Genomic DNA, 22,209 nt, shown 5'->3' with positions numbered 1-22,209 from the left:
AGACAGATCCAAAGTGATATCAAATTAGTCCTGGGGTAAACATCTACGATGGTATATAGTACCAGTCCGCGAAACGACAATATGTAGGAATTCTTGATCTAACTTTTGAGGAGTTTGGAAGAGGGATTGACGGCAGAATGCGCAAGCCATCTGAGGTGCTGCCCATCCACGCATACGTTCACGAGTTGCCTCTGAGACCGTTTCGAAGAGGTCGCGATCAACCAAGTGCTTGCTGATGGTAAGGATGTCTCCATCGGAGCGGTAGGATTCAAGCATTCCGGTTAGGATGGACCGGAATTCGTCGTAGTGTGCCCCGGAAGAAAGTTCAGTTCGAGAAGCTGAGTTGACCAATCGCTTGAACAGACGAGGGAAGGATACAGCTCTTGTGGAAGTGACGGAGACTAGGGAGCTGAACGTATCCTGAACGATCAAGCGCAGGGAGGAAAGCGTTTTCCAAGCTCTTTCGACTTTAGCGGTGGCATCGCCATCTGAAGTGCTCCGAGTGTAGAAACTCGATACTCGTTGTACGCAGCTAATTTGGCTACCAAGCACCTGGAACCAGATATCTTCCAATGGAACATCTGTCGTGTCCGTGCTGCGAGATTGCGCGAGACATATTCCGACCGTCGTTCGAGCGATAGATTGGAGCATGTCTATTTGATGATCCAAATCCGAACCTCTCTCTTGTTCTGAAGGCGAGGAAAGGTCCTTTAGGATTTTGATCATCACTTGCTGTTCGTAACCTTCAGCCTTGGAGAGTGACTTTTGCGGGTCGCCGTGTCGGTTCAACGCCCAGACAGCCGCATCGAATGCCTCGTGAGTTTCGCAAGATTCCACGGCGCGGTCCCAGTCTAGAAGACTCTCGGGTAGGTACTGCAGGACGGCCACGATATTGTCTGGGTGGAACTCGCAATGCAACGAAATGTACTGCTGCACTAACGCAGACGGGATATTGACTTTGGAGCCTGGAGTCCAAGCAGGAACCCAACTCTCCGAGTCGTCGTTTCGAGGAGGGCCAAATAAGTAGCATAGGTAGTCATACTGTTTGTTGCGGCCTAGTTTTCCCAATTCTTCTACAGCCTGTGTGTGACGGTGCGGGAGGTGTTTCTGAAGCAGTTGGACGGTATTTTGAATGTCAGATTGGAGTAAGCGAGGCAGAGCATCAGATATTGAGTTGTCCACTTCGGGAGGGATGTCGCCGTTGGGACTAACAGCAGAGCTGATAACATCCTCCACGCTGCTGAAGACCTCCGCAGGGCGGAAGTCGGGGTCATCCAAGATGGCGGTGAGCCACGGAACCCATTGCTGCTCCTGCCGATGCCACGTCCGCAAGATACGGTAAAATCCTGCTATACGGAATACAATCGCCATGCTGTCGCTGTCATGGGGGGTGTACGCAGAAAGTAGATACTCTGCGGCTAATTGACGATCCTCCCTCGAGCTAGGATCGGGGTCCTCGGTGAGCGCGATTAAGACATTGTGCAAAGCGCTTGGGGCCAGTTGTAGGAACTGCGGGTATTTCGGAACATTACGAGCGATGAAGATATTGATGAATGTAGTATCACTTTGTGATAAATCACCCGACGACAAAAGCTCCAGTAGGATCTTCACGATCAGAAGGCGGCTGACCCCTTGAGATTCGTTATTGAGATACCCATCCTCAAAAGCGATATCCAATGAATGGAGGAAAGACTCCGCATCGTACTCGAGGAGAAGCCTAACATATGGGTACGTAGGCTCGACTCCGTCCTCATCTGTGGATGTCAGAACCAGATCCCCTCCTTCACCTGGGGGCCAAACAATGGATCGACCAGAAAAGACGAAGCCATATATATCGCTCTTAGCCCGTGAGGCGTCATCCGTGTCCAGCGATTGACCAGCGGGGTAGCTGAGTCCAGCGAGGGCGTTCGCAAGATATCCATAGACCTTGTACGTATGGGCCATCGTTGATTCTATGTCGTCCTCGTCTATCGACGTTTCGAATCCATATATGCGCATTCGCTGGATCTTCCGGATGAGTCCGAGTAGCTCAACAATAGGGGCCACATAATCCCGCAACGCGCTGGAATAGACGTAGATGAGGGCATCGTAGAGCTGGTGACGCTGGCATAGATGAATCGCTTGGTTGATATCCAAGCAAGCGGGGTCGATGTGCCAGATTACTCGTTCAACAAGATCAGGCCGGCCGCCTTCGTCATGTAGAGCGACAAGTTTCTGTGTGATCCGTGGAGGGACGAACCGAATATCGTTGTCCAATATAAATGGCTCGAGTTGCAGGAGGAATATCCGGGATATGCCTGCATCGTCGTAATACTGGAATAGGTCCTCGAAGAAGAAATCGAAGTTGTCCAGTGCAATGCTTGCCTGGGCGCAGGAAACGACTAAGCCCTCGAAGAGAGACGTCCGGTCGACACCTCTTCCATCTGAGGTGACGTGAGTACTATCCGTCATACGCTCCTCCGAGAAGGCGTATCGAGCGGAAGCGACCATGAGATCACGAACTCTCTGCCCAGTGATCTCTTTCCGCCCTGCCTCATCTTCAGGAAGCCCATTCTTATTTCCTGGCGCCTCACCAACATAATAGGACTTCGCCAGGTCGATCGCCTGGAGGAATTGGCCGTTTTCAACGTAAGTCAAGATGAGGTCGGCCCACGTCAATAAGGTCCCGACTTCAACTGTTTCTCTGCCCTATATGCGCGTTAAGAGACTTGTAGATCCAGTGCGATGGCAGGCATACCAGCATGAAGATCTTTCCCTTGTACACTCTGATACTGTGTGCAACATCTCCTGCAGCATCTGCATAAGATAGCGCACCCCGAACCGTAAGGCCGAGCGTAGGAGACACCAGGGAAAGAGCATCGCGTTCCACCCGTTCGATGGTCTTCATCAAAGTGATATCAAACACTTCTAGCGTAGTGGCCGTCATAACAACTATTTGCTATAGCATATATAAGCTTAATGTCTAAAGATCTAGTTGGGAACCGACCTTTGAATTCAACCATTGCAGTGCAAGAATATCAGAATCTGCTGACCATTTGCCAAAAGCTTCATGAACGAGATTCCCAGACTCGATCCGCCGTACTTTTCCCGTTCGAGAGTTTTGCATATCTTGCATAGTTTTGACTTCGAATACCTTGATGAAGTAGAGGGTCTTGCCCCAGGAGTATGCGAGAACGGGTATCGTGCCTGGCTCTGCTTTTGAAGATGGTTTGACAGATGATTCTGCCGCGCCCGGTACAACGCTGGGATACCACGACATAGCGCCTCGTCTACGTGATCCTCGGACATCCTCGCGAGTGCATTTGAACCAGGTTTTGGGAGTCGGTTTGAGGCTTACGACAACGAGCTTTTTGGGGGTCAGGAGAGCGATGATGTTGTATGCATCGGTGGGGTGAGGGGAAGTACCCAAGGGAAGAGGCATCATAGCGAGGACGGTGAATCTAGCCCGCCGTCGCTGCAACAGAGGATTCAAGGGAGCTTTCCCAGCTTCTTCGACAGCATACGTCCCCAGAATGCGTAGAATATCCGGAGCTTCGACAAACAAGACTTTGCCTAAGCTATGGGAGAACGCCAGACCGTGCTCATCGGCGGATACTATAGCTGTATGCCTCCCCGCGATGAAGCCAACGCTGACTATGCGTGATCCTTGAAGATGGCCTTCCTGCCGCCCGGAAGCCACGGATGCGAGAGTTGTGGGAGCAACTGTACGAGCGGGGACGCGGGGGTTCTTCAAATCGTACAGTTGTATGTACCCCGTTGCGTGACCAGAAACTACATACGTGTGGTCATGCGACAAGGCTAATGCGGTCACTGGCCCAATCGTCTTGACTGGAAGATATGTTAGAGAACCTTAGGTATACCAGTTGAATTTACATACGTGAGCCCTCGTCACCGCAAATACACTTGAGATCCTGCTGGAAGTCGTATACGCACACCTTCCCCTCATCTGTCCCAATACATATCAGACCATTAGCGGCCAAGGTTGTCGGTGAACCTAAAGAAAGGTTTCCCATCACTGAAGAGGCTTTATGCGAATACAAATGCGTCGTGATGTTTCGTAACTGAGTCCACCGGAATACCTCTCGCTCGTCGTGGTTAGTTGAGCCCTCCTGACGTTCAGATGACTGGGAATGAAGATTTGAAGACGACGAAGCCCGTGACAATGATTGGGAGTTAAAGAGAAGTGAATGCGAGTTCATCATTCCTGAGCCTGGAGATTGTACGCGAGAAGACTGAGGTGTGAAAGAGCGCAATCGCGACACAGACGGGTGTATATATGACCTGAATAACTGCGATGATAATGGTCGTTTGGAGGGCGTTTCTGTCCGTGGGGGCGTACCGGGCAACCCTACGGAAGATGTAGACGGTGTGGCATCCGAGAACGATTCGTTCTGACAACGAGGTTTAGCCCAGTGGGTAGGAAACTGCTGGACTAACGAACCTCTGGCTGCATGGGCTTCTCCGAGTCCTGAATTATCAAGGACGTCTCCACTTCGTCTAGCTCATCTGTATCGTCCTCCGATTCATGTTCAGGGCCAAGAACTGCTCGAAGCTGATCAGAATAGCTGGTGGGCACGTCTGCATCGACCCCATCATAAACAAACCCGTCCTCCTCGTCGCTAGCAGAGTCCGGCTTGGGCGCGTCGTCCCCGCCTTCACTCATGAGTTCAGCCATACGCGTGTCGTAGTCCCCTTCGTACTCGAACTCTTCCGCATCATCGCTCTCCAGGAATTCAAGGGGACCCAACTGCGACGAAGTAGGCCCGTCGTCGAGGTGGCGCGCCGGGGCACCAAGCTCTCCAGAGTGGGGTGACGACATGACCGGCGAGTGTGCACTTAGCGCCCGAAGTGAGGTCGGGTTCGACTTAAAAGTTAACTCATACTCAGAAGATTGGTTCTGCTTACACCAAACATTGCTATATTTGAGCAATGATACTCGATACAAATTGGATGCATAAGGAAGATAGTGCATACAAGGAGTATGTACAATGTGTGTTACTGGGATTGATATGTGATTGCCTTAATTCCTGCCACTAGTATAAAATGCCAACCATGGCGCGGCCGTCAAGCGTTGGACGTCAAGTAGTGACGCTAGGCATCGGTATGCCTTCAATGTCTTCAGAATCCCGGGCTTGGGGGTGTTTCTTAAAATCACCCCCCCCCCCGGGATTCGTGTACAGCCCGGGGGCCGTGATCCCAGTTCATCCAGACACACCATACAATGAATACAATGCAAATCAAGCCAATAGTCCTCGTTAGCAGGCGGGACTCGCAGGGGCTCAATGGCAGACATTGGGCGTAAAACCGGGTTTGGAGAGCACAACATGGAGCAAATTTAAAGCGCAAGCTGCTGAGAGTGGGAGAGACCAATTCTACACAGTTGAGAGCGCAAAATCAGCACAAGAAAGCATTCGGAAAGCATAGTAGCACTGTGATGGCGGAAGATCTCAGGAGAAGCCCCTGTGCGCATAAGCACTTAGGGATTCTTTAGGTACAGAACTAGGTGGTACCCAGAAGGTAACTCACAATGAGAGATACCCAGGCTAAGTATCAGCACTAACGTGATGCGCCCTACGCGATACGCACAGGCTACAAGTGGATCATTGCGATAGTAGACACATCAAGGTTGGGGGATCCGTGTGAGGGAAAAGTGTGGAGCACTCTAGATAGGCGGCCCATTCAACTGCCGCGTTCGCGCCGGCGAATATCTACCATTCTCAACGCCAAATGCAGTTCCGAAGTCAACCAAGCCGTGTCGCTCGCCATCCTCGGTAGCTAGGTGACCATGACCGTGCGCGGTCGGTTTGCCACGGAAGTAGTCCATGAAGAACCTGACCGAGCCAACGATCTCTACTGCAAAGTCCGCTGTATAGATTAAATCAGTGCAAGAACCGCAAATCGAGGAAAGACCATTAGCTTACAGTAGTTGATGCTAAGAATTGCAAATGGGAGAGCAATGAGGATTGAGAGCTTTGACTGGGGTGGGAAAGTGTGTATACCTATCCCATAACGGCTTCCCGATACTTGTTGGGGGCTCGCCGGCCCTCCTTTTGTACTCGTTGGGTGTGTATGCCCAGAACATCAAGCAAGAGAACAGGATCATCTAATGAGACCAAGCGTTGAGGGATGTAGTACGCGAGGAACTCGGATACATACCTCAATGCAGATAGCAAGCGCATTTAGTCCATCTGCAATATTGGTCTCCGTCCAATATTGCGTAGCTATAAATCAATCCGCATGAGCTTGAGGGTGTATTAGAATAACCCGATGGGATAATGCTAACGTTTTATGACACGGCCTTCCAGGGCGGTGAACTACGGAATCAAAATAAGCACCTTTAGACCAATTGCAAGGAAAGCGACTTACGACAAAGGACTGATAGAACGTGAACATGACTATAAGCTTGATAGACAGAAATTTAGCCAGCGGTCGCTTTCCGCGAAGCTCTTCCCTCGTAAGGTCATAGAACAGGAGTAAGCCGTACAAAGCGACACTAGATAAAATATTAAGGCATTCTTACCGTGACATACTAGCAAATTACCTTACCTGATACTAACGAAGTCGATTGACTCAAGATAAACATTTGCGTAGCGTGCATCGAAGCCTTGGGATTCGCAGAGCACCCCAGCAGCTTGACAAATGATTCCAACGATGGAAACCACTGAATAAAGTGACTGTTAGACTCGATAAACGACAATCGATGTAGAGTGGGATATAACCTGGCCGAATGATGACATATTGCAGAACGGACCACTGCGTTTCTCAGAATCAGACGGGTCAATAAATTGGTACATGCCTCACCTTGAGCGTGTACATGAAGTAGGCCTAGAAGAAATATAAGAATATGAAGTACATGTCGAGGATGATGCTACTTGCCTTCGTGGGACGATATCGCCAGCAACAGAACTGTATAGTGGAAACAGCTTTAGTGACCGAAGGAATGTGAGACAAAACATACGAACTGGGAAGAGAAGCTTGCTCTTCGCCTTCCGCGATATTGCGTTGTCTACGTTGTGACCAGACGCGGACTCGGCCACATAGTCGATGAGTAATAGTCTAAAAACATTCGGAAGGTCACTAAGACCGGTGTGAAAAATTTACGCACAGGAATGCGCTCATAGTGATGGCCTAGAATCTGCTGCGTTAGTGCTGAGAGTAACGGCGTTGCGCCAAACAGAGTCACGAACCTCGTAGACTGTACATGGTGTTTCTTGCTTAAAGAGACTCCTCTGAGGCGAAACACGCGCACGTACCAACTTCAATTAGAGAGTAATAGGTGTATTGGCGGAAGAATCTGTATGATATAAATGATATGATGGCGTATACCGGGGGCATGTACAAAATTCGCAATCTGAGCAAGGAGACGTCAACGATCACTTTCTATACAAATATTTCACGAAACTTACATTTGACGTTGCTGCGTGGGGTTTGTGTAGTTTCTGAGTATCCATTGATTAGCCGGTGTTCGCACCAGTGATAACAAAGCAGTGCTGCGAACCGACAGTGCTTCAGGACTGATATCGAAGAAATGATAACAGTCTGTACATGCACCATACGAGGTCATCAGCCTTCCTTTCACATCAACGATGCCAAGAAGCACTTACTACCAAGGTGCAGGCGCCCGCGATGGCCCATCCAATTCGGTGTTGGTCCCAGTGGATCCCGCCTGAGTCCCAGAACGAAGATTGGTCTACTTCATTCGAGTTGGTCGACGGACAAGAAACCATCCTGGAAGTACAGAACAGTGGCCAAGTGAACCAAGAAGGCCAAGTTTGGGCCAAGTTGAAGCAGCAGCGCTGCGGATGTCATTGTTTGGTTGGGAGGACAATGATCAGCATTTCACGTAAGATGGATTACGATTGGGGCTTGAACCACTCATCCATGATCCAGTGGCTTCTGGATATCGGATGCTGAAGAGGGCGCTGTTGCCCACGGCAACTCGTTTGGAAAATAAAAGCCACCGCTTTCATACCCAGGATTGATCTTCCACGATGGCATTGTCGAACAACACAGCAGAGACGAAGCTCTCACCGCAAGAAGAGCGGAAATGGAACAAGGTGAGTCCAATTTCAGTGCCGGCGAGGGGGATGTCGCTAATTTGAGGCAGCTGAGCGTCACGATGAATGCGTTCCATGAGAATTTCAAGCAAGAGTGTACGTGGAAGTGATACCACCAACCCTGAACTCGCTTCTAACCAAGGGTGCAGTTAACAGGTTATATGAAGTATGCCAGTCCCCTTTGCAATATACCTCGACTCAATACCCCACAGTTGGCCGACGGATCCTTCAATAATTACGGGTGGTCGCTGAACTATTATCTGAATGCTGCGCAGGGAATGAAGACCCGTCAGTATTTCTTTTTGGCATGACCGGTTGCAATGTATTTAACTGTAACACATGTCAGATTTGACAACTCACCACACTATTGAGGAGCGCTACATATTCCCGACCCTGGGTAAGCGTATGCCAGCGTTTGCGGATACGCCTGACGGTGAGCACTGGAACTCTCACAAAGGAATTCATGATGGTATTATAGCAACGTGCGCCTTCTCCGGAGTAATCAATTGACCTAGTCGTGTCCATAGGACTGGACGCCCTCGCGGAGCTTCTTAACAAGTATCGTCGCGATCAGACTACATACTCCCCCAGCGAGATGAGGGAGTGTCTCGACAGCTTCAGAGAAGTCCTATTTAAGCATCTGGATCAAGAGGTAGGCATATCTTCTATAGTGTCACTTCACCTCTGATCCTCTTCTAGGTCCAGGATCTACGAGGAGAGAACCTACGGAAGTACTTTTCGATGAAGGAAATAGAACCAATTCTTTCACTCTAGACCCATCTTGTCAATGACCTCCTTGGAAAGCAAGCCGCCATTTGCGATGTGCTCTCAAGATGTTCTCAGCCTCCCCATCAACTTACGGATGCCTGATCGGCCATGTTGGACACACTCTACGGCACGCGTGTCGCTGTGAGCCCCCATCATCAAGCCGCTCGGCGAGTGAGTCGGTGAATTGTAACTTGCGAGCTTGGGCTATTTTCAAATCCGTGCGTTGTGAACCGCCCATTCATTCTTGGCCCAGCGCGCTGCCTTACGTTTCAGTGCACGGCTGACGCTGGTATTGCACCTCCGTGGCATTCGGACTACTACATATCCAAATTCTCGACGGGACGACCAGTTGACAGCCGCAAGAAATATACTTCACTTTGAGCATGGTACTGCTGTAACCTGCTGTAACACGTCAAACAAAGTGTCCATCACCCTACTTCCATGTGTTGGATGTTTCCAACATTTCATTTTTCATTTTCGTTGCTCGATTGGGCGTCAATTCGCTTCGCCCCAGAAGCTCCTTCGCCGGGGGGCTTCGTCCGCTTCCCCAATAGGCTAGCATGGAGAAGCCCCCCTCCGCCCTCGAGATTATTAAAAACATTGGTGTCGCTGCGGTCTCTTTCTTCGGGTTTCTTTTCCAAAACCATCCAGTCGTTACTTTCTCTTTATTTCACTCGTTTGCGTACAGAATGGCGGATATCGCAAGCACATACGGGGCGCTGCTAATTGGGGGTATCATAGCAGCTCTGTACGTATCCTTATACCGTTTCGCCATCTAACAAACTAATTGAGGTGCAAATCATCAAGTTTATCGGGCGCAGTGACCGTCCAATGCATCGTCTACTTCAATTGCTATCCTGCAGATCCTCTCAGGATCAAACTCCTCGTGTGTATATATCCCTCCTTTGGTATGATGGTCTTAGTAAAGGAAATAACATATAGGTCTTCACTGTTTGGTTGATTGATTTCTTTCATATTTTCTGCGTGTCGGCTTCTGAGTGGTATTATTTGATCATGAAGTTTGGTGATTCCACCAAGATCGACTATATCCCTTGGTGAGTGCATTCGATTCGATCCGCGTCAACCTGTGGTACTGACTTAACCTCAGGAGCCTCGCGGTACGCCAACATCTGTTGTTGCCGGATACTGATTTCTTAGCTTCATCATTGCTCCAGTTCTCTATTGCTTCTACAGTACGTCAATATAATATTGTCTTATTCGTCAAACACAAATACTGACAACACAGCAGGCTGCTCTGACTTTCCTTGTACATTGGTATGTTGGTGTCAAGCTACCTTGTCTATCTATGGTTTGACGGATGTGTCCCATAATGCTAGCTTCTTCGTCCACCGGCTTTTCAAACGTACGTGATCCTTACTTGTTTGTCCTCTATCTCATTCCGTTTGCAGTCAGCGAGAGAAATTGGTACATCACGGTACCGATGGTATGGGCATGGCTCCTGACGCGGCAACTGGTGGCTAACTCGTATCTTAGGGTGTCTTAGCTCTGCTGAGAGTGGGTGAGTGACTTTTTGCAATAAACTCCAGGACAAAATATAACATGATATTGTTATATGGTCAGCATTTGCCTGCTGTAAGTAGCCGAATTATCATCACTTCAGATTTCTACTTACCGGCTGAGGGTACAGTGACAACCTCGAAAATGTACGTGTTTATGCACGCTCGAACTTCGCCCGGCCTTATATGTTTATTCAACTATCATCCACCTTAGGATCATATTCAAAAGCATATCGCAGTTCATTCGCGAATTTCGGGTACGCTGCCCACTGTGTTGCGCTCTGCAGCCCGATTGAATATGTTCCTCAGTGGTCATTCACCCTCGGCCTGGCGCTATCGTGTGCGCTCGACATCATTATCACTGCTTCCCTTTGCTATTTCCTCCTCCGGAACCGCAAGCAGACCTCAAGCATGAACCACGTCATCGATTCTCTGATGCTATACGCATTTGAGAACGGCTCCCTGACATGGTATGTCACCATCTCATGTTCCCCTTACGGCATATTGAGTAGTTCGTTCTTCACCTCGCGTAGCGCGGCTACCGTTATGTCAATGATATGTGTACGTTTGTCTGCTTGGTGACCTATTCAATTGCTAATCTTGTCTGCAGTGGCTCACGATGCCGTCTAATCTTGTGTTCATGGGCATACATTTCTTCATCAGCAAGTGTGAGAGTGGTCTGCCTCTATCACGTTGACGTACTAACCGTCACCCAAGTGTACGCGAACTCCCTTCTAGCAACGTGAGTACAACAGGTATATTGGCAAGAATAGCTAAAACGGAATACAAAGGCTGAATACAAGAAACCACCTTAAGAAGGGTCCACGCGACGCAGAAGAGGAGTTTCCCGCATATGCTGACCAACTTCGTTCAATCCATCGCAAGAATACTTTGAACCGTACAAGGGGTCTGCCTGTACGAAACTCGATGGTCAGTCCATTGTTCGCATTGAGATTCAATTGGTCAATTTAATATTTGGATAGTTGCGTATTAATGTAGAGAAGACGGTTGAATGCACGGTCACTTTCGAAGGCGAGGAGGGACCCTCCACTCCATCCACACTCTGCCACTATGTCAGTGCACCTCCAAGTCCAACGCCAACACAAGAGTTCTACAAAGATATGGGACATTGAAGGCAAAGCCTAGCATGTCTGGTCTGTGTATTCGTTCCCTCAGTGCGAAGGAATGTAATTACTCCAGCTTGGGCCGAGCAGCTGGCCCTACCCATGTACCCTTCGTGATCTCTTCCCTAACGTAGTGTTGGTGCTTCTCGAGGTCTAGCGCAGAATAAATTATGTGAGAAGAAGCTATTGATTAAAAAAGGGACTGACCGTGCGCCCACATAGCAGCACCCACTCGATTGGAAACCTGGAAAATAAGCCCTATAATGGGCAGCCCTTCCAATAAGGCAGCTGTGAAACCGAAGACTGGGTTCACCAGTTAGTTTCACCCCAAAGTTCAACAAGTAAATACATTACTTCGGTAATCCCATTTGCGCTCTTGCATAAATGTGGCAACTTGGGTGTCCGTCATTTTCTTGGCTTCGAAATACTGTCATTCAAACAATAAGCTCCGCCCGAGGGGATTGCGCAAATCAGACCTACACGACGATGGAGGACATGAGCCGTGCTGAGAGCTTTCAGCCAAGACGAGATAATGATACCAATGAAGGGATACAGGTCGAACGGGAGAAGCAAAACTGCATCAAACATTATTATTCTGGATCAAGTTATTATAAGCGGGACACCACTACGTACCTTTCTTTACGAAAAACACTGCAAGGGGTCCTCCCAAGTACTTCTTCGCGAACCTTGACCACGGAGTATCGACAAGAACACGAGGGGGGACACTCCATTCTTCCACGTAAGGCTGCCAGAACTCCGGGCCTTTCCCCCGCGATTCGACGGTCTGTGCCCAGGCTCTGTCACGCGCGATGCGCATGTTGCGAGACAGGAAGAAAGTCAGGATCATCTCAACCTGAGAGGCCACAAATAACATCGCCGCATCTGACAGAATGGGGGTAGCGTGTTCAGCAAACATCACCACGTATATACTCAAAACTTAACTTACATGAATGAATACTGAATGGCGGTTTGAATCCGAATATCGTGTCATTAGACAGTCCAGCTATCCTTGGAGAGCTAGAAGGCTATTTGTTAAGTAAACCCTGATACGAATCTGCAAGCGTACTTTGACAGAAAGAGTTCAATGAACTTCTTCTGTACTCTATATGTCATTATAGCCTGTTTCATTGGTCATTAGTTTCGCGTGCAGCGGTCTGCGTAGTGTTGACTTACCCAGATAAGGCCAGCAATCATGCCCCGTCGCGCACCATGTCGGCATTTGTCCCATGCAGGCTTGTACAGCAACTTGTCGGTGCAGAGCCTGTATACACCAACAATGACATACGAAGGAGGGAATTTCATGCGCATGGTCGCGCTTTTCAGCGCTTTGGGAACATTCTCCAGCCCGACTTGGGTCGTACTTTTCTCGAACATGGCGTTCTGTGATTCGGGCTCCATCGTGGTGGGTAGCAAGTGCAATTTGCTGTGCACAGCGCGAGAGACTGGGCACAGCTTAGGGGCAGGACTATGGACCACGTGTTGCGAGGGGTTGTCGGTCAACAGCGTTCCCTGGTTCTGTTTCTACCACGACCATGTCGTCCAACAAATCAATCCCAGACGCGTCAGTTTTGCAGGAGGCCTCACTGCTGGAAATTTTTGACTTAAACGGCCAGAAAGTCAAGTTTGGATCCATATTTGAAAAGGAAAGCGTGATCGCCGTATTTATTCGTGAGTTACCCTGAGTGCAAATCGGGAGGTAACTACAGATAACTAATCGACATGCTCAGGTCACTTTTTCTGTGGTGTGAGAGTCTTATTTCTCCGAGAATACACATGCTCATGGTGGTCTTTTAGAACTGTCAGGTATATTGCAACTAACCAACCAGTGCGGGGTGATGGATTAATTTGTGTAGATGTATGTTGAGCAACTCGCAACTGTCAAGAAGGAAAATCTTGCAAGTGCCTCAGCGAAAATCATCGTTATCGGTTGTGGCAAATGGGACGCTATCAAAGCTTACGCTGGTAGGCAGAGCCACCATGGCAGGTACACACACGCTAATCGATTTACAGAAACAACAGGGTTCAGCGGTGAAATATACGTGGATCCTACACGCGAGCTGTACCACAAGCTAGGGATGACCATCGGGTCCGTCAAAGGTACTCCAGCCGGTGAAGAGAGGCGCAGCTACCTCCGTGGCGGGTTCTGGACTGCCGTAGGCCAAGGTCTGCTGGTATGCCTTGAGAAGCTCGAGGGGGACGTGCCGTTGAATGCTTTCGTCTTGTTCTTAGAAAGGACCTCTGTCACATCCAACTTTGCTCGGGAAGCAAGGCAATATCACCCAGCTTGGGGGTGATTTTATCCTCGGCCCAGGTAAGGCTGCTTCACGACGTTGAGTATGTCAAGTAATGGTCTTGCAATAGGGCCAAAATGTTCGTATGCGTCTTGCATGCAGAACACGGCAGACCGTAAGCTCCAATGGTACATTCTGGAGAGAACTAACTCATACGCCGTACAGATACCGAGGTCGCGGAGCTGATGAAGCTCGCCGGCGTTGAGATGTGAATGATTCTCTGGTACCCATATACGGATAAGTGGTCGTTTTGGACGACGTCTTGAAACCGCCTGTGTGAATGTTGTAAATACCAAGACAGCATCGTGAATAAGTAGTACCCGATACAAACGTAAGCTACATGTCATGAGTACAACAGGGTAAATATACCGGAGTGGAGAGTGGTGCCACATGAATGCCCCGAAATCGAAGGCATAGAGTACAAAGCGGGGCGTGGAGACCGTTAAGCATTAAGCAGAAGTGTTAGGCATTGGAATGTCTTCAGGATCCTGGGATTGCGCTTGTTTCCTGAGCTTGAACGGCAGCGACCGTAGTGCTTCGTGCAAGCGGACCCTCCACTGACTCAAGGTATCGATGGAGGTATTCCACTGAGATTGGTGGACATCGACACCACGGTCCCAGTTCATCCAGATGCACCAGAAAATCAGCGTCAAACAAATCAAGCCAGTGATACCCGCAAGGAGACGAGTAATCAGTGTCGTGTCCAGAAGGCAGGCCAGTAGGAACGCGATCATGAAAAGGACCATGCTAACAACACCTAAATGTGAGCATGTTACCGGTGACAGAGATGATTAGTACTTACGCCCACATGAGAAATGCGTAGGGGAGGCTGTACATGATCGCCAGGGGTTCATGACCAACGACTCGATATTGGCGGGCGCGAAGGTAGTCAGCCTACGAAAATAGGTCAGTGCATACTCTGACACTGATAAAAGACAGCTTACCGCAGCCTTCGCAGTATCACGACCTTTGGTTCGAGTTTGGCGAACAAGCAAGAGACCAACAATCATACTTGACACACTGGTTAGAGTCGATAGATAGCTAGCAATTTGAGATGGGGATCGACGGGGATCATCTTTATCGTTATCTACACTTTGGATGGCGAGGAAAGCGACGTTTGCTGCGAGTAACACGGCCGACTGTATGCCATTGAGTATGGAAAGTTAAAAATCGGTAGAATATGGAGCTGACATTGATGATGAAATCTTGCCACTCATCGCCCAATTTCTTGATGAAGGCACGCCAAGGCTGGGCGGCCGCGACCTCGTCGATGAATATGAGATGCAGGCCTCGAAGGTGGATGTCTGGGGCGTTAAACAAAATGGGCGATAGCAGGGTAATAAGCCAGGTGCGTGGGCGCCCCTCTGGGTGATGTACTGATTGCTCGCGATGCAGACGAGCGCCATATTCTCCCCAAAAGTTGGCAAACCGTTGGCGCACTAAGAAGCCTGAATACACGAGAATACGAGATTAGTCAATAAACTTACTGTACAACGACATCAGGCGTCCTGAATAACCAGACGCGTTAAGGATATCTTGAGTCCATACGCTGTGGATCACTCACCAATGATGAAAGGGGATCCTTTGCAGGGTGCGTCGATGAGCCCTGTGCCGAGTCAGAAAAAGACGCATGGACTTGGAATCTGATTGAACTGACGCCGCGATATTTTTATTGCTCCAAGGTAGCTCTGAAGTTCGTCGGCGGAGAAGAGGGCATTCGATGTATCGCTAGTTTGTAGGTCTGTGAAACTATGAGTGGACATCTCCCCTCACAGTCGTTGTGCCCATACCAACAAGATCGGTGATCAGAATATTTGTTAGCTCGTTCAGAAGGTCTTCCGTGACTACCTGTATGTTGCAGAAAAATTCCCAATGTTGCCTACAAAAACAACATCAATTAGAACCTAGATAGACTAGTGGAACTGGTACCAGTAAGAGACTTCGATTTCAAGTTCTGCAGTATCGTCAGAATCACAAACCAAGAGCTATACAGATAGAATGCTACATACTGACGTGCGAGAGCGACGTGTTGGCCTGCGCATCCCATAAAGCATAGCTAACGTCAAATTCTTGAAGCCAGAACAGACTGCGTGATTTATGATGGACGAAATAATATCCGCAACGATAATCTTTGTCCCAATCGTACTTCACCGTCTCGACCACAAGCTCGACGTCTGGTTCAAGCTGTAGGTTCTCCGCCCGAATGTAGTCGAAGATAATGTCAACGAAGCGACGTGTCTGAAGAAAGATTTCTTCGTCCAAAAGATTGACGTCGGTCAGGATTTTCTGTTAACGGATGAGCAAGTGCATAGAAAGTTGCAAACAATGATATCCACCTTTTTTGTATCATACCAGTAAGGGCAACCATCTGGATGCACATATTTTGTCCACCCTTCGGGAATCGGACTGTCTGTGTTCAGAACAAGGACACAATGACAAGGGCAAATGACACACCATGCGTATTGTGTCTCCAGAGCAGGAATTTTGACGTTAGGTTGTGCTTGTAGTCTGCGGAAATAAGCTTGTGAATAATTGAGCATGATAGAATTGGAGGCACTGTGACATTTTGTGTTTCCGGACATATCTCGACAAATCGATGGAAAGCATACAATCAATTTGTTCGTGTATCGTCGATTGTCGAATAGAGGCTCGTTCTCCATTGAATGTCAAAGCTGAATGAGCAATGCTATGAACGGAGCTACGGACGGAGTTGAGCGAAAGCCGGGAGACTGATGCACGAGGAACCTGCGCCGATAGTCCTCCATTGAAGGAAACAACGCTAGGAGGCTTTGTCCGAACGCTTTGAGGGCTTAGACTGCGAACACTGCCTGTGATACTGCCAGTGCTCTGTCGACGACGATCAAAGAAACTGTGTATACTAAAGGAATCCCTGCTGCGTCTTGCATCCTCCCCATCGTCACATTGTTCAACATGAATGGTGATTTCTTCGGAAGAAGAGGGAGAAGCCGGTGAATGGATATAGCCTTGTGAGGTAGAAATGATGTTCGGCATGCGGCTTGCACAAATGGTGGGGGCAGTGGGGATATCGCATTTCTCTGGGGGTGCGGGTTTATGGTCATCTAGTCGTCGTGGTTTCGTGGATGCTTTCCGGAATGCAAGTCGGAAGAGATGGAGGAAAATCGAGGGTACCCGGCGGAGCAAGCGTGTTATAGAGTTGATACGAAAGAATTGGAGGAGAAAAGACAACACCCTGGATGCAGTAGACGGGGGCATCGCAAGAGGGCGAGCGGTGGACGCTTGGAAGCCTCAAGCCCAATGGGCGAATGATGTACAGCAATGTGTGCCATGAGGCGGCTGAAGGAGTAATATATGTCCACGGTCAGCCCGAACCAACCCTCGGACATGTACCACTCTATTGGACATGCATTTATTACCTAGACTACCACACCCTTTGCCCTACTCCCATAGTATATAAGAGCTACCTGTCCACTGTGTATTGAGTAGCCTAGTTGGAACCCTCGAATACCTACGCTCGCGTCACAACGCCCAATGCCATCTTACACGGCCAATCTCATCAGATGGTTGTCTGATGGGGATATATCGGGCCCTTGGGTATGCCCGCCAGCATCACCTTCAGAGGAAGCCATGCCTCGCGACGATAGACGTTGTGGGCGACTTGGCGACATGGTGGTCGTAGAAAGAGTTGTTTGGCCACCATTCAGTGGGAATAAATTAGCGCGCGCTCAAGAGTCCCGGTTTACCTCCAACAAGTTGTCGCCGGTCGGGACACTTTAGTGTGCCGTACATTGTCCTATCCGTCTGGCACACTGATTGGCCTATCAGGATGTATTTTCACAGGAGGAGTAAGCATATAAGGGGGCTCTCATGAACTACTTACGCGCATCTTACCTACCCTCACACCATGATTCAGCTCGAATTCACAACGACCGACATTCAGAACAGCATACTGTCCGATGAAGAGGACAAGTTCTACTACGAGATCCTATCTCCAGAATGGCAGCCACATGTAACGACATTGAAGCGATTAGATTCGGCGACCGGGAAATACGTGAATGTCGCCGAGATAGAGAATACGCTCGACAGAAAGAGCCGGCCGGCCGCTGTGAAGATAGTTGGCGAGCCATCTAAACTACTGGACGAATTCTTGCAACCAGTAGAGGACGGAAGGTTGCCATCTATTGCACTGGCCGAGCAAACTTATTCTGGTAACTAACGGTGCCTTTAGGTCCTGGAATATACAAGCAAAGGATGGCATCACTTACCAATGGCTCACAAATGGAGATCATTTAGAGGCAAGCCGTGAACGCAGCCGCCATATTCTATGGCCGAACTAATTTTCCGACCGTTAAATAGCTAATAAAGCTCGACACTCCAAATCCGCCTCTAGTCGTCCATCATCGCGAGAAGAAATTCGCCCCGCTGTTCAGCACCACGGGGAATCCGAAACTAGATGTTGACCCTTCCCTTAGCGACATCATGGATTTCATCGTCCGTACGTTGCAAATTGCCCCATTCCAAATCCGAGTCTCAACAAACCCTTCGACCAGTCTCATTCATTGTCGTGGAACGCCTGCGTCGCTACAATGCAGGATATCTATCCTTCTGAGCCTTGAATTAATCTCCAAATAACATTAGGTTTGCAATTCGAAACAACAATACATGACGAGCAGCGGTGTCCATGGTCCCTATGACAAATAAGTAATTTAGGTTATGTGACGTTCAGACACACGAAGAATATCATGATGACGTGAAAGTATTGCTCCAGACTACCAGCGTCGCGAACTCCCTCTTGTCTGCGTAAAGCCAGAGGAGAATCCGTTGCGGTCGGTATAGCGGTGTATTGGTGGGGGCGGCGGGAGTGGCGGATAGGTCGGGTAATATTGTGGCGGCAGCTTATTTGGGGGCATGGCGGTCTGTTGCAGAAGGGTCGGAGAGTGTTGACCCTCGTTTGAGTATGCATTGTATACATTGCCATAGTGTTGGTCCGGGATGGGAATACCTGACCCTATCGAATCGTAAGAAGGATATTGCTCTTGGTACTGTAGTTCTCTCGGCGTGTTCGGAGGTGGAGGCGCAGATGTATACCATTGCCAACCGTGCTGGAAACTGGAAGGGACATCTTGCTGATAAGTGAATGCATTTGGACTGGTCTCTGGCACCCGAGGAGCTGGAATTATTGGTAGATCCAACTGCATTGAAGGTGCGGGGAAAGGAGGGGATACGTCGAAACCATCGCTATTGCTAGAAGGGAATAGTTTACGCAGTTCGTTTCTGTGTTTGCATTATAAAGCTAAAATTCCGAAAACGCCGAAAAGGATCTTTGCTCACAAGAAAATAGGAACAACCTCCCAACGCGATTCCAATGACTCCAAGGCCTTCATGAAGATATCGACATCGTGCATGAGGTCCTTGACCGTTGCAGCGTCTTCACGGCTATCCAAAGGATGTCGTTTAACACGGGAATTGACCTCCCCGACCTTGATCAAAAGTATCTTAGCACATATATGCGCGCAATTGATCATATTTTGCACGCCCGCAAAGCCTTTAGGTGTTTGTACTTCGAATATACGCGCGCAAGCTCTGGCAGCGGATGCGCATATCTCCAGGGCGATGGCGGGGGATTCGTAGGGGACGTCACCGTCAGAAGAACCGTTGGTTGAAGAAAATATGAATGGACGATGTATGAGGATTTGGGTAACGTAATAAGTGGTGTGAAGCCAGGCTGATTGGTTCGCGAAGGTCTCGTCATGGATGTCTTTGGACCATCTCACTACGGAAACGATCTTGCCTCAACGACGGTTGTGACAGAGAGAGACTCATGGGTGACTTACGGTGGGGTGGAACTGACTCCATGAACTCTCCTAGAGCTTTGTTCATTTTCTCAAGCACTTCTTGCGGCCAACGGGAACTGTTAGCGCCTATGAACACCTTCGACTTATTGACGGCGTACTTGGCACAATAAGTGAGCAAAACGGATGTAAATCAGCAAAAGACCGCTTACTATCGTCTTTGTAGTAAAGGCTATGATTTGACTGAGCTTAGCCCAAGAATTGAAGAATGCTACTTTGGATGGTTTATCTGGCGGCTGCTTGAAGGCAAGTGACGGGTCTTCGTTTTCCCAGTATTCGTCGTCTACTTCCAAGGGCAAATCTACATCGAAACTTGGGTTAAGAGTTCGACGCTTGTCCTCTATTCATTAATATCTTTGACTTACTCTGCTTCAGCGATCACCGCAGGTGTTCCCATCAACGCACTTGTGATACGGTCCAGCGCGACCATAAGCCAGAAAGCTCGCCGCCATGACTCTTCCGCTACGCTTGGAGTATCTTTATAAGATGATTTTCTGTGAGCACCGAGGTCCTGCGACTTTCGAATACCGATGCTTATAAATAGCCATCCGGTAGAATACATTGGTGTCCCGCGTAAGAAGTCGGCCAATAGCTAGAGGGCAATCGACATCGTGGTCAGAGCGGTCGGAAGGGTAACCAGAGTAAAAACAACACACGAATAATGATTGGATCTCAAATAAGCATCCAGGGTTAAACAGACTTCTTCGCATGCGTGTGATCTCTATGAACCAGTTAGCACTTCTAAGACGTCTACGCGCGGTTACTCAAAGCATACATACCCATGGCAGCATTGAAGTACTTCGCCCCCGCCTGCCACCAGACATGTTCAACCATAGGCAGAGGTGTTTCGTCCAGGACGCGGGGATCATTTGACCATCGGCTGGCGACAGCAAAAAGGGTGAAGCATAAACAGGTAAACCAAACATCCTTCTCGACAAGGCCCTCTTTCCAATGACGCTCAAATGTTGGTCGATGGATTAGGGGGAATTGCGTATTGACGTGGAGAAAATATAAGTCGATGAGGGATTTGACCAAGTCGGGTGGCGGGAGAAGGGGGATAAAGGGGGCAAGGAACGAAGTGGACTCATGCCTGACGCCTTCCCAGGTAAGTTCCCACTAGCATGCAGAAGACCAAAGGCAGCGAGAATATATTTAACAAGCTTTAATCGGTGATGAGCGAAGAAGACTTACAGGTGGTGTGCGCCAATACTCAGGCCGACGTATGGGCGTGTGCATGGGTCGTGGAGTACCCGCTGTGCTCCTAGACTGGAACCCATCGTCGCGAGGGTCGGTGCTCTTTGCTTCCTGCGCCTGCCGCTCTTTAAACTTTTTGGCGGCTTCAGCGAACGTTACGGTGCTACTACCACCATGGTAACGTAGCTGGTTAGCATCGTCTTCCAGAAGGTCATTGGTGCCACGCAAGGAAAGGCGGGCCAGGCCGGCAGAAAATTCTGAGCCGTCTTCAGCTGCCGAGGGCAAGTGTATACCGGTCGGCGACTCAGGTAAGCCAACTAAGGATAAACCATTGTCATCAGACTCGGTCTTGATGTGACCTAAGTGGCATCGACAGTCAGCCGAGTTCTGCACTTTACACTGCACAGAGGAATTACCGGGGACACGAGGAGGCGTGGGGGGTCCAATGACAATTTGCTGCGGCTCCCCGAGAGGAGGTACCAGAGAGCCGAGTGAAGGAATAACGGTCGGCAATGATGGAGAAATGTCACGCTTTACAGATAGCATCCGGTGTTCGACGTTTGCGTCCTCCGTCTTCCACGAATCACGAATCACAGGTGGTCCTAGCTCGTCTGAGAAGTCTTCATTCGGTCGGAGCTATGATATTGAATATGGGTGAGCATGGTGAGAATCAATATACGCGGATAATCAAGGTGGTGGAGTTACTTGAGAAGTGGGGTGTGGGATGATTGAGTAGTTGTTGGCAGGAAATTGCGGAAAGAAGCGGGCGTTTCGACAAAACTTACCTTCTTCAGCAACGCTTCGAGTCTTTCCAATTTGTCTTCCATTCCCGTGACGTAACTAGGATTGGTCTCATCAACTCGTCGTCTGTCGATGGGAACAGAAGGCTGACTCACGCTTTGGGCGGGCCTCGAGGCTTTGATGCTTCACTGAATGCAATAACCTTAGCGGGTTCTGCGGGGGACAGAGTAACGAACGTACGCATAGGTGCAAGACTTGTGGCTTTGTAGGCAGTTCGTGCATATGTTGTCGGGCATGGTCGAGCCGTCGCAGCGTGTCTTGCGCCGCCTACAGGCATCACAGGCTCTGTTGATGCCCCGTTTCTTCGCCCCGCCGTCACCAGACGGAGTTTGAGCAGTGCTAGGGGGTGGTGCGCTTGTCGGTGGTCGCGCGTTGATATCTATGACAATCCGCGACGGGCCAGCAGCATAGCCGTCATAGTCATCTATGCGTTGCATTGGGTGATCGCAGGGCACACAGTATGTTGTGGATGCCTGAGAATGACAATAAGGATGATATCCAGGTGTTCAGCGGGTTCCAGCGTTCAAAGGGGCCGCTCGTGGAGCTGGGGCAGAATCTGCGAGTCGATGTCGAATTTGGTGTAAAATCAGAGGGGGAACATGAAGGTTGGAAGAGAGCGACATGAA

At 49.3% G+C, this 22,209-nt stretch overlaps 9 protein-coding genes across 9 annotated transcripts; 4 read left to right on the top strand and 5 right to left on the bottom strand.

Annotated features, from left to right (window-relative positions):
- Positions 1–24: 24 nt before the first annotated feature.
- VPS8 (Vacuolar protein sorting-associated protein 8) lies at positions 25–4,819 on the bottom strand (the record flags this gene model as incomplete). The annotated part of the gene is made up of 6 exons (XM_036777399.1): positions 25–2,688; positions 2,738–2,938; positions 2,987–3,067; positions 3,125–3,798; positions 3,878–4,391; positions 4,442–4,819. The coding sequence occupies 6 exons, from the start codon at positions 4,817–4,819 to the stop codon at positions 25–27; spliced, it is 4,512 nt and encodes a 1,503-aa protein (XP_036631019.1).
- An 843-nt stretch (positions 4,820–5,662) lies between these two features.
- PC9H_007873 (uncharacterized protein) lies at positions 5,663–7,727 on the bottom strand (the record flags this gene model as incomplete). Its single annotated transcript, XM_036777398.1, has 16 exons — positions 5,663–5,865; positions 5,922–5,932; positions 6,000–6,103; positions 6,157–6,221; positions 6,284–6,314; positions 6,367–6,493; positions 6,547–6,661; positions 6,720–6,753; positions 6,802–6,825; positions 6,963–7,056; positions 7,106–7,128; positions 7,188–7,195; positions 7,254–7,351; positions 7,407–7,439; positions 7,499–7,539; positions 7,605–7,727. The coding sequence occupies 16 exons, from the start codon at positions 7,725–7,727 to the stop codon at positions 5,663–5,665; spliced, it is 1,134 nt and encodes a 377-aa protein (XP_036631018.1).
- Positions 7,728–7,991: 264 nt separating this feature from the next.
- On the top strand, positions 7,992–8,831 carry PC9H_007872 (uncharacterized protein; the record flags this gene model as incomplete). Its single annotated transcript, XM_036777397.1, has 7 exons — positions 7,992–8,057; positions 8,108–8,153; positions 8,207–8,223; positions 8,270–8,345; positions 8,404–8,526; positions 8,585–8,709; positions 8,757–8,831. The coding sequence occupies 7 exons, from the start codon at positions 7,992–7,994 to the stop codon at positions 8,829–8,831; spliced, it is 528 nt and encodes a 175-aa protein (XP_036631017.1).
- A 1,008-nt stretch (positions 8,832–9,839) lies between these two features.
- On the top strand, positions 9,840–11,088 carry PC9H_007871 (uncharacterized protein; the record flags this gene model as incomplete). Its single annotated transcript, XM_036777396.1, has 5 exons — positions 9,840–9,880; positions 10,474–10,812; positions 10,876–10,903; positions 10,953–11,010; positions 11,060–11,088. The coding sequence occupies 5 exons, from the start codon at positions 9,840–9,842 to the stop codon at positions 11,086–11,088; spliced, it is 495 nt and encodes a 164-aa protein (XP_036631016.1).
- A 445-nt stretch (positions 11,089–11,533) lies between these two features.
- On the bottom strand, positions 11,534–12,840 carry PC9H_007870 (uncharacterized protein; the record flags this gene model as incomplete). Its single annotated transcript, XM_036777395.1, has 8 exons — positions 11,534–11,619; positions 11,674–11,769; positions 11,821–11,893; positions 11,947–12,041; positions 12,100–12,348; positions 12,413–12,483; positions 12,533–12,585; positions 12,640–12,840. The coding sequence occupies 8 exons, from the start codon at positions 12,838–12,840 to the stop codon at positions 11,534–11,536; spliced, it is 924 nt and encodes a 307-aa protein (XP_036631015.1).
- A 158-nt stretch (positions 12,841–12,998) lies between these two features.
- PC9H_007869 (uncharacterized protein) lies at positions 12,999–13,969 on the top strand (the record flags this gene model as incomplete). Its single annotated transcript, XM_036777394.1, has 8 exons — positions 12,999–13,134; positions 13,194–13,210; positions 13,261–13,269; positions 13,320–13,428; positions 13,477–13,637; positions 13,696–13,777; positions 13,828–13,872; positions 13,923–13,969. 8 exons carry the CDS (start codon positions 12,999–13,001, stop codon positions 13,967–13,969), a joined length of 606 nt encoding a protein of 201 aa, XP_036631014.1.
- A 237-nt stretch (positions 13,970–14,206) lies between these two features.
- PC9H_007868 (uncharacterized protein) lies at positions 14,207–16,297 on the bottom strand (the record flags this gene model as incomplete). Its single annotated transcript, XM_036777393.1, has 12 exons — positions 14,207–14,504; positions 14,560–14,651; positions 14,702–14,896; positions 14,949–15,196; positions 15,245–15,265; positions 15,322–15,363; positions 15,415–15,498; positions 15,548–15,636; positions 15,687–15,711; positions 15,767–16,043; positions 16,094–16,163; positions 16,212–16,297. 12 exons carry the CDS (start codon positions 16,295–16,297, stop codon positions 14,207–14,209), a joined length of 1,527 nt encoding a protein of 508 aa, XP_036631013.1.
- Positions 16,298–17,640: 1,343 nt separating this feature from the next.
- PC9H_007867 (uncharacterized protein) lies at positions 17,641–18,345 on the top strand (the record flags this gene model as incomplete). Its single annotated transcript, XM_036777392.1, has 3 exons — positions 17,641–17,944; positions 18,127–18,231; positions 18,287–18,345. The coding sequence occupies 3 exons, from the start codon at positions 17,641–17,643 to the stop codon at positions 18,343–18,345; spliced, it is 468 nt and encodes a 155-aa protein (XP_036631012.1).
- A 160-nt stretch (positions 18,346–18,505) lies between these two features.
- PC9H_007866 (uncharacterized protein) lies at positions 18,506–22,020 on the bottom strand (the record flags this gene model as incomplete). Its single annotated transcript, XM_036777391.1, has 12 exons — positions 18,506–19,010; positions 19,068–19,509; positions 19,571–19,688; positions 19,741–19,900; positions 19,954–20,180; positions 20,245–20,309; positions 20,368–20,704; positions 20,780–21,141; positions 21,199–21,418; positions 21,568–21,622; positions 21,679–21,711; positions 21,764–22,020. The coding sequence occupies 12 exons, from the start codon at positions 22,018–22,020 to the stop codon at positions 18,506–18,508; spliced, it is 2,781 nt and encodes a 926-aa protein (XP_036631011.1).
- Positions 22,021–22,209: the final 189 nt, after the last annotated feature.

The sequence above is a fragment of the Pleurotus ostreatus genome (assembly GCF_014466165.1).
Source record: "Pleurotus ostreatus strain PC9 chromosome Unknown scaffold_5, whole genome shotgun sequence".
Lineage (NCBI taxonomy): Eukaryota > Fungi > Basidiomycota > Agaricomycetes > Agaricales > Pleurotaceae > Pleurotus > Pleurotus ostreatus.
Note: the sequence above shows the minus strand (reverse complement) of the source record. Positions and strands in the feature narration are given on the sequence as shown.